Here is a 10,684-nt window from a genome sequence, read left to right on the forward strand (position 1 = left end):
TACCGATGATGCGTACCTTCTCCTCACTTTTTTTTTGGAAAAATAACAAAAATGAATTGTTTTTAATACATAATAATATTTATTCTCAAAATAGGATTCATAATTTAAATTAATTTTTGTTAGTTTTAAATATTTGGGATAAAATTAGTTGTTCACGATATGTGATTAGATGTGACTCACTTTTTCGGAAAAAAAGGTGTTCGCTAGCATCAAATTATAGGCTAGTGTAACGTTCAAGATATCTTCTCTAGTCTCATTTCTCATCTCATAGCCAAAACCTCCATGGATTCTATCAAATCCTCCACTGCTTTTACCAACATGACCATTTAGGTCTCCGCTTAAGAAAATATTCTCCTCTCGTGATATTTTCCCCAAAACCTCCTCCAAATCTTCCCAAAATAGCTCTTATCGTTTGATTGCAATCCAACTTAGGGTGCATACACATGGAGGATATTCAGAATTAAGTCACTCACTACAATCTTAACCAGAATAATCATGTCACCTTTCCTTTTGACATCAAAAACTTTATCTCTGAAACTTTTATCGATTATAATTCCAATACCATTTCGAATCTTGTTTATACCTGTGTACCACAACTTGAAACATGTACTATCTACTTCCTTGGCTTTTTCTCCAACCCACATAGTTTCTTGTAAGCAAACAATATTCACTTTCTTTCTAGCAAAAACATATGTTAACTCCCTCAATTTACCCGTTAAGGTTCCTATGTTCTACCTTCCCAATCGCATCTTTAACCACTGGGTTGTACTTGCACGCCACACTCGCCCATCTGCGTGTTGGGACCCCGACCTAAAATTTGAGTGACGACCTAGAGCCTTTCCTTGAGGCAAAGACCATAGCTCATTTATCACTACACCTCGGGACCAATGCAGCGCTTTGCCTTGTGGCAAAGGCCTTAGCCCATTTTTCTCTACACCCGGGGCCGGATGCAATGCGTCACTAAAAAAGGGTATGCCTTAATGAAAAATCATAAGGGTTCGTCTCATAAATATAGCTACTTTTTATCATCGGCTCGCTATACTTGACGCAAACCCTCCTCATTTATCTTACTTAGGACAGGCTATGCATGCAAGCACAGATAAGAAGAGTTCATTGTGACATTGATTGTTACAAAATATTATTCTTTTTCATAAATATTTTTCACATATTTGAAATGATAACATTATACTAAGCACTTGTATGGTTGGTTCTCGTGAACAACTCATAAATGTTGCAAGACCCATTAATAACATGAAATTTGAGAATTATATTGTGAATGTCAATGTCAAAGCTGTAAAACAAAGACATTACACAAATTGTTCAATCACAACTTACGTGGATTATATAACTCCAATAATTAAAGTGGTTGGACTGTCTTTTTTTTAAATTATTTTGTAGAATAGTCGATGGAATATTATTTTTTATATATTTTTTTGTTTTAAAAGTTAAAAATCAAAACATAAAATAAAAACAACACATATATATTCTTTAAATTTGATTATAAAAAAATAGTTACGATTTTCAGAACTATTAAAACAGGTATTATGAAACATGCTTTTTTTTTCTTCTGAAAATCAAAAAACTATTATTTAAAATAGATTTTAAGCAGGCCCTTTGTTTTCTTGTTATTTTTTATTATACTAATGTTGAAACCCTTGATAATTAAACCTTATTGTTTTTGTTGATACCAATGCGTATTGTTGTCGTAATATATAATTAGGATTAGGGAAAATGTTTATAATTTTTTTTTTTGTATATAAAACTGTTTATAATTTGATTATTATTAAAAAACACTAAATTACATTATTCAATTCGTTGCTCTTCATTAAAAAAAAATTTGCAGTTTTTACGTTATCCAATTTGTATATGATACTATTATGGTAAGAGAAAGTTTTTATTCGTACATCAATATTGACACACCAGCCTAAACTTTTTCCAGTTGGAAAAATAGAGTATTGAAAAAATATATTTTCTCTTGTTTTATTTAAAAAATATATAATAATGGTACAATAAAAAATATATAAATAACAGTATTCTTCAATAATTTGTAGAAGGTAATAGGTTCAAAGTTCATAGTTTCATTGTATTGTTTGTTTGTTTTTTCTCCCTCATTTAGGTTTTGATATTTATAATTTTTTTCTTATGTATAGATCTCATAATTTTATAATATTAAAGCTTTGTTTGCTCTCTCCTGAACTAATACCTGAATAAGAATTTATAAGAATCTTTTTTTAATAAAGAATCGAAACATCTTATGACGAATACAAATTATAAAAACAAAAATTTAAAAATATAAGAATTGATACACAATAATATTAAGAAAAATTAAATAAATCAAAATATAAGTAATAAAACCCAAAAGAAAATAAACTCTCATTAGAAAAGGAATTGAAGAGACTCTTTAAAAATGCATATGCAACTGTTTTTGAAAATCGATATCTTAAATCAGTTTCAACAAGCATACATGCAATAGGTTAAGATAAATAAATTTGAATACATATAAATAGACAATTTCAATTTACACCGATATAAAAATAATAAGTCTTATTCTTTATTACCTGATCGTTATAATTTACAAGTTTGGTCTTCCAAGATCCTTTAATTTGATTATGAATTAAATGATTTCCAACTCTACTCACTCTCAAACGTCATTAACGTCCAAGATTAAGGTCTTATGTGTCTGATTATTCCTAATCATACTAACATAATGCTTAAGGTGAATCTAGATTACAACAGTAAATTAGCAATGCTTTACCAAGACCTGTTTTAATAATTAACAAGATTATTATAACTGCTATTAGAAGGAATACAATGTACAAATATGATCATGATCAGAAATTGATAAAGATCAAACTCTGCAACTACACCCACTATTCATTGTGCAGAACACATACTATACAGATGTTTGGCCCTGCACAAATTTGAGTTTGACTTATTATCTACCAGCCAAAACCAACTGATTCCTAATGCTTATTAAAATCCAGCTCACATGTACACACAGGTTTCCCAATTTCTTTGAGAATTGAGGTACTTGATTCTCTTACATTCTATTGATCATCAACTTCAACAGAACCAGAACCAAGCAGTGCACCCAAGATAATTTGCTCCCAACGTCTCACACCCCTCTGCATTAAACTCGAGGTTAATGCTCGCAGGCGCGAAGGATTGCTCGAGTCTCTTCTTGTCGATGATGATGATGTTGAAGACATACAACTATCTGCTTGAGGACAGTATTTCAAGGTACACTTTCCTGATGGATGATGAATTTTGACATCAAATGCTGGTGAAAGTGGTCGTCCCACAACTTGAACATGGGAGATGCTGCACCACAGTTATCCAATTCATCACAGTTGGAAAACAGATAAGCAAACTTATCATAATTTATTTCATTTTTTTCTTACGAAAAAGAAACATTTGATCTTAAGAAATCTAGTTCTTTTTTTTTTATTTTTTTTTTATTTTTATACCGACTCTAACTACCTCTTTGAGGCGAGTCAACCTCCCGGGTATCTTCACAAGTTTCAACTCTTAAAGCCGGCTATGGAACTAATACCAAGTCAAGGTTTAGTCATAGTTAAAATTCTTCGCTCCTCCTCAAAGATATATTTGGTGAGAATCGAACCCAGATTCTTCTCACCAAGTGAGACTATGTTGCCAACTGAACTATACCTCTAAAGTCACTAGACATAGACTCAAAGAAAATTTGTTCAAGCAGGAAACAAATGACAATACTAATAAGCTGTAGACAATAAACTACGAGAAAGAGCTCTAAAAGAAAGAAGTTTCGGTTCTTTGACCAATTATTCAGCATAGGGTGTAGCAGTATATCATATTATAAAATGTTTATCTTTCATTGCATTAGTTGTCATCTTTGGAAAACAAATGCCAAGAATAATATGCTGAACTTCCATCAAAACCCTTTCCATGACTCATGAGTGGTCATAGATGTCATGAACGCACGAGTGTCAAATTGAAGAATAAATAGATTGAAAGGGAAATTGACCAAGTTCTCAATTTCAATTCAATTAACAATAAATCAATAATGGTCTTCAACATAAATTTGAGCTAAACAACATTAATTCAATGCGTGCATGCGAGAGGGAAAGAGATATGATTTGCAAAACTAACCATATGTAGAATAATTCATCCATTTCTTGTTTTTGAACTCTACCCAACAGCTCAACTAGCAGCACACCTCCAATGCACAGAACAGGTTCAGGTAGCTTGAATTGTTGTAAACAGTTTTCCTGTAGAGCCAGTATATCATCACAAGTTTATCATCACAAGTTTCACATGCAACGAATATTATAAAAATCACTCCCCATTAAATCCTGACTAGTAAGGGTGGGGTAAAGACAATCCTTGTACATAGTCTTACCCTTGCATATTTACAAAGAGACTGTTTCACGGATTCGAATCTGTGACCTTTCAATCACAAAGGAGTAGTTTTATCACTACTCTAGGCTCACCCTCTTATGTAAGGAATATTATATGCTAAAAAAATGCAGTATCAATCTAAAATGGATAAATTTCAAATCCATGCTTGCTATATTCAGCAGGTACCAATGTTGCTACACCCAAAAGAAGAACACAGATCTGAGTGATTATCAAGCATTCATTTCATTAAATACTAACAGGATTACTTCTCTAGTCTCATTCTGCCAATTAATCAAGCTGAAGATCTGCTATTAATCCAGAAAAGCTGCATATCAAGTCTCATGCTATAAATGCATTAAATTAGATAACGATATTTAAAATATATACAAAAATGCAATTAAACCCACAATGACAATTACATTACATGAATAAGTCGATGGTGCCCAGAAAAAATCAGTAGATGAATCTCAAGCTTCCTCCTTGTTGAGTGATTTGAAAGAGTAGAAAAGAATATGCAAAACCTGCATGATAACAGTGCAACTCACCTGAAACATTGGAAATTCAGGTGAAGTATATGTCCATACGAATTGATTATCCCCCAACACGTGATTAGCAGTAATATTATCAGCTACAAGAGACTCTAATTCCATTGGGTATCTCGGATGGCCCATTTTGAATCGGACAGCCTTAGCAGAATATATAGGGAGGCCATGCTGAAAATATGCTGATAAGTAAACATAGATTCTATGTCAGTTGATCAAGCAAAAGCTTAGGAACCTCAAGATTACTTATTTTTCAGTTCAACTTGATACACACAATTCATCAACTTAGCTGCAAGGCTAACCTTGGAATGGTTGGACATGAATCTCCGTAACAAGACATATTTTGGAAATTAGCTTATAAACTAAAGTCTCAGGAACAGAAGGATCGTTTTCCCCTTCACTTGACCAGTATGATGCTCTATAATCAGTTCTTTCCCTAGGCTCCAATGTATTCAGAACACTTTCTTCAGGGTAGTTATCAGTGCTGGATGCACTAATGGCTTTTGAGATGCAATTTTTCTTCATAGAAGGAGTAAGACCAGAAGCCAGAAATGCATAGACATTATGATTTCTCTCAAGACACTCCCAATTCATAGAACTTCCAAGCACGTTGCTTACTGGTTCAATCATGTTGTCTACCTCAATGACATGAGCAACACCAGTAAATTCAGGAAACTTTTTCAAGCAAAGTTGCTTGCAGAGGCCGTTTTCAATAACTGCAAAATTTTTAGAGTGCCTATTCATACCATTTTAATAGCAAAATAAAAGCAAAGAACAATGAGCCCCTCAGAGAGAGAGATCATTTTTACAGGATAATATAGCATTAGAGAAGTTAAACTTTTAGAAGCCATAACAAATTTAACATATCATGCATAAAATTTTTCCAAAGAAGTGAGGCATTTAAGCAAATAAAAATATAGACATTTTGGACCAAAAGTCCAAAACACAATAAAATCCTATCACTGCAAGTAATTAAAACCCAAATTGGCTTACCAAATCGGTGCCAAGAACTGGAAACAGTAGAAACACGAACAAGGTCACAAGGGTCATCCAAATGGGTGAGAATCTTTACTGACATGTCAGGTCCAAGCAAATCGATGAAATCCATTTTGTTTTTCACTTCAGACATAATTCCCAAATATCAGACCCTGATATGAAGCAAAACAGCTAAAGCTCAACCTCACACATACTGATATTGCATAAACTGAAAATCTTCACAATCAAGGTGATTTGGAAGAAAAATTCTTCAAGCAACTAGCTTTCCACAAAAAATCGAATAACTTTGGAGGAATACAAGGAAAATTACACATTAATAAGTTGAAATTATTTTCTTTATAATAAAAATTATAGACCCTCTTACAATCAAAGAACTGGAACATAAAAAGTTGAAAACTTTGGCAACCCAAAAACATGATTAACAGATAGCCTCAGATAAAAATCATTAAAATTCACAAAATTGTGTCACTTGAAAATTGACTAATACAGAACCCAAAATATTACCAAAAAGAAAAAAATGAATAAAATATATCTTTTTCTAGCTTACTACTTTTCTTCCAATAAATTTACCAAAAATCAGAATTGACATGATAATTGAACGAAGTTGAAAAGGGTAGAAAATGGGTATTTTGCTCAGTTAATAACATTAATGACCAAATAAAGCTAAACCCAAATAAGGATATATGAAAAAAAGAGACTTTTAACAGGAAATTCATGCTGATATCAGCAAAAAGGTGTAAAGCTACAAAGTTGCACACAGAAACTGTAAACACATGAATTCATAGGCATGGAGAGAGTTAAAAAAGAAGTGCACTTTGAGATGTGTAAAAAGATGGAAAAGGAGTTACCTTTCAGCAAAGAGAGTGTTGATCTAAAGATAAGAGAGGGACTCTTAATTCTGGAAGAAGCTGAATGGTGGTGATGGGCTTGAAATTGCAGAATGTGTCAAATACATAGCGTGCTTTTGGATGAGGATGAGTCAATGAGTTATCATCACTTCCTAACAGTGTTGGGTGAAATTTTTCTACTCATTGGGTATGAAAGAAATATGTAAAGTCTATTTTCATTTGTAATATCTTATAATTATATTTTAATCATTAATTTTTTAAAGATGAGATATTATTACTATTAATTAGTATTACTATTAATGTCATTGTCAATTTATTTTATTTTACTGTTAGATTGATTATGTTGATCCACTAATTATATTTATTTTCACCTTTATATAGTTATGATTACTTATATATAATGTTTAAATATGGATAATAATAATCATACAAAGGTAAAAATAAATATTAAATATATAAAAAAGAATGTTTTTAAAAAATTAAATCAGAACAGCTGGATCAACATAATCAATCTAAATATATTTAATGTTATTCTTTTTTTTGTACCAGAAAAAAATATTATTCTTTTTCATAAATATTTTCACATATTTGAAATGATAACATTATACTAAGATCTTGTATGGTTGGTTCTCCTTAACAACTCATTAATGTTACAACACCCATTAATAAAATAAAATTTAAGAATTGTAATGTCAATATCAATGTCAAAGTTGTAAAATAAAGACATTATATAAATTGTTCAATCACAACTCAGGTGGATTATCTAACTACAATAATTAAAGTGGTTTGAGTTGACTAACTTGCGTTAGGAAGATTTGAAAAAAAAAATTTGATTTTTTAATTCTCATGTTACATGAGAATTGAAAATCTTATGTTGGAAAGACAAAAAATATGTAAGACTTATATATTAAAAAAAATTATGTGTGAAATCCACGCAATACGAAAATCAAAGAATGTGTAGGAAAATTTAAATTTTCATATTACATGAAAATTATAAAACCCTTTTTTTTTATACTAATGTTGAAACTCTTAATAATTAAACCTTTTTATTTTTGTTGATACCAATGCGTATTGTTGTCATAATCTATAATTAAGATTAGGAAAAATATTTAGAATTTGATCATTATTAAAAAAAAAAACTATAAATTACATTATAAAATGCATTGCTCTTCATTAAAAAAAAAGTTGCAGTGTTTACAATTAAAAAATTTCACCATTCAAGGCATATTATGGTTGATTGACTAGATTGGAGTAAACCAGAACTTATTATTGGTGTCTGACGTGGTCAAGACACGTGGGATGTTAGGGAAACTCGTAGTTTAAGAGTTTAAAAAGAAATAAATCAAAGTATTCTACTAATATGACAGTTAATTTTGCAAAATTGTTGTAAAATATTTATTTGGATGACTAGTTAGTTTATAATGGCTTTTGATGTATCTTGTAATCATTATATTAATGGATAGTTGAAGTATAACTTATGGCTTTTCATATATTTTATAACCATTACATGTACGTGTTATTATTTTCTATTTATGTAAGTTAGAGCCTTATATAAGAACATGACTTCTATAGAAAAGTATAAAAGCTTAGTGTTATTATATTAATTTTTTAACTTACCTTTTCATGCCAGTGTTTTAATTTTTTATATAAATGAAATCAATAATAATTTTTTATTTTTAAAAAATTAACTTAATACAAAATATGAGATAATAATTTATTCTTTAAAAAATAATTTAATAATAATCAAATTTCAAAAAACCATTTCATCAATACTCTAATCATACGTATAACACTGAGAGTTAGAGAGAAACTGCCTCCCCTCGAAAGGAGATTAGTCTCACCCTTTCTCCTAAACCCTTTATTCCAATGAGAAGCTAACCATAGGGGCCATACTCTGAGAATAAGGTCGTTGAAGGAGATTATGCGGGGATACCTCTAAATTATCTATAGAAAAACATCGGCAAAAAAATTAATATATTGTTATTTTAATATAAAAAATTACGAAAACGTAGTCGTTTTAAATGTAAATACAAATTTATAGCACTCAAACACGCCCCACAGGGGGTGTGACCTGATGAAGAGAGACATGCCCTGCAGGGGCGTGTTTTAGGTAAAAACACGCCCCACCAGGTGCTGACACGTGGCACAAAAAGTCAACAGTTTGATCGTGAAACTTTGGAAGTCCGTAACTTTTGACTTGGGTATCTGAATTAGGTAAAAAAAATTTGATTCCACATTATTTTTCGAGATTTATGCAATGACACCTCATTTGGCATATTTTACCTCTCACAAAAAAAAGTTTGAATTTACAACAATGATACTATTAGAATGTTTAAACCCATATTAATAAAGAGAAAATCACTCTCATGATTAGAAATATTCCTGGGAAAGATTCTTATAGTTATGATACCATTGTTGCAAATTGAAATTATATTTATAGGAGACAAAACTTCAACTTAAATAACATCGATCACACTCACAGATATAGAATATGCAAACCGGAACACATGGAAGCAATTTTTGGAAAAAAAAAATTGATCGGGGACTTACCAACACATTCGTCTCGAAAAGTTATGCAGAATGTAAAGAAAAACTGATTCGGGCACCTGGGACCAAAGTTATGGCCTTCCGAAATTTTACGATGAAATATCCAAAATTTTGAAAAAAAATTTCACCAAATCCCCTTCAATGAGACCTAATTGCGTAGATCTCGAAAAGTTATGTGGAATAAAAAAATACCTAATTCAAACATCTGAGTCAAAAATTATGGCCTTCCAAATTTTTACAGTCAATCTGTTGACTTTTTGTACCACATGTCAGCACCTAGTGAGTCACGCCTCATGTGGGGCATGTCTCTCTCCATCAGGTCACACCTCCTGTAGGACTTGTTTGAATGCTATAGATTCGTATTTACATTTAAAATAATTATGTTTTCATAAATATTTATTAAAAAAATAATATTTTTTTTTGCCCGAAAAAAAGCAAATAACCAATTACAGAATTCTTTGTCAATGAAAATCACGTGTTAAAACTAAAGTTATGTTGAACAAGGTAGGTCAACAGCATTTAATTTTGTAATAGAGTGGCCCAGTTACAAGGCCTAATGTGTCGGGTCAAATCAATTGAAGGATTGGATAAGGTTTTATTTGAAGTGCTTTTGTCGAGTCTCATTGATTAAAAAATATCTTGTTATAAAAAAAAAAAAAAAAAAAATATCATTGCTAAAAAACCTTCTTTAAAAATATTTCACTTTGATATTACTCAAAACAAATGTTGTAATTTTTTTTAATTACAAAATTTATGTTAAGTATTATACACTAAATAATAGAAATTGCATGATGAGAAAATTATAGATTAAATAACAACAATTTTTTTAAAAATATAATTTTGTATAACTTTTCTTTTTTCTCCGTGGACCTCACCGTACATCTTTTCCCACCAAGGTTTGTCTATTTTGGTTTTTTCTTCAATTATCTCTTCCATAATATCAGCATTTGCATCATCATCTATTGGATCAAAGATCAAATCAATTTGCATTAAATCTTGAAATACCCGAATAAAAAACTTAAAAATTTGAAATTTGAGCTCGGCCTAAAACATTCATTTGGAACAAGATAATTTAGCTTCCAAATAAATGAATGACTTTAAATTTATTATTTTAAAAAAATTGCATTAATTTAATTTTTATTGTAAAAATTATTAATTTAAAAAAGTTAGTTAATTTAATTTCTTAATAATATAAAATAACATTCACAACTGTAGTTTATCATTCATAAAATATACATCAATTTAAGTTTTAAATATCAACTTATTTTATCATTCACAAGTATAGTTTATCATTCATCAATTTAGTTTGTCATTCATAAAGAGAACGATTTTGATATCATTTTTTATGATTGAATAACTAAATGAATACCAACT

General features: G+C 30.3%; 1 protein-coding gene across 2 annotated transcripts; it reads right to left on the reverse strand.

Moving 5' to 3' along the window:
• Positions 1–2,772: 2,772 nt before the first annotated feature.
• Positions 2,773–6,925, reverse strand: LOC133316768 (F-box protein At4g00755-like). Of its 2 annotated transcripts, none has more exons than XM_061518547.1 (6): positions 6,764–6,925; positions 5,913–6,038; positions 5,222–5,635; positions 4,923–5,101; positions 4,129–4,247; positions 2,773–3,321 (listed from the first exon to the last, which is right to left on the reverse strand). In XM_061518547.1, exons 2-6 carry the CDS (start codon positions 6,025–6,027, stop codon positions 3,048–3,050), a joined length of 1,101 nt encoding a protein of 366 aa, XP_061374531.1. In that variant the 5' UTR covers positions 6,028–6,038; positions 6,764–6,925; the 3' UTR covers positions 2,773–3,047. The 2 variants fall into 2 exon arrangements, with proteins under 2 accessions (XP_061374531.1, XP_061374530.1); XM_061518546.1 differs by having other exon boundaries at positions 5,913–6,067.
• Positions 6,926–10,684: the final 3,759 nt, after the last annotated feature.

Source organism: Gastrolobium bilobum, unplaced genomic scaffold (assembly GCF_033153095.1).
Source record: "Gastrolobium bilobum isolate Gb01-03AN ecotype WA unplaced genomic scaffold, APGP_CSIRO_Gbil_v1 utg2798, whole genome shotgun sequence".
In the NCBI taxonomy this organism is placed as follows: domain Eukaryota; kingdom Viridiplantae; phylum Streptophyta; class Magnoliopsida; order Fabales; family Fabaceae; genus Gastrolobium; species Gastrolobium bilobum.

Bases quoted from the DNA above. Each gene is read 5' to 3' on its own strand.
- LOC133316768 (XM_061518546.1), bottom strand. From the start codon at position 6,048: ATGTCTGAAGTGAAAAACAAAATGGATTTCATCGATTTGCTTGGACCT. The intron at 5,102-5,221 runs GTTAGCCTTGCA...TTTACTTATCAG, and splicing joins TCATGTCCAACCATTCCAAG to CATATTTTCAGCATGGCCTC. The intron at 3,322-4,128 runs GTTAGTTTTGCA...ACTGTGGTGCAG, and splicing joins GATGAATTATTCTACATATG to CATCTCCCATGTTCAAGTTG.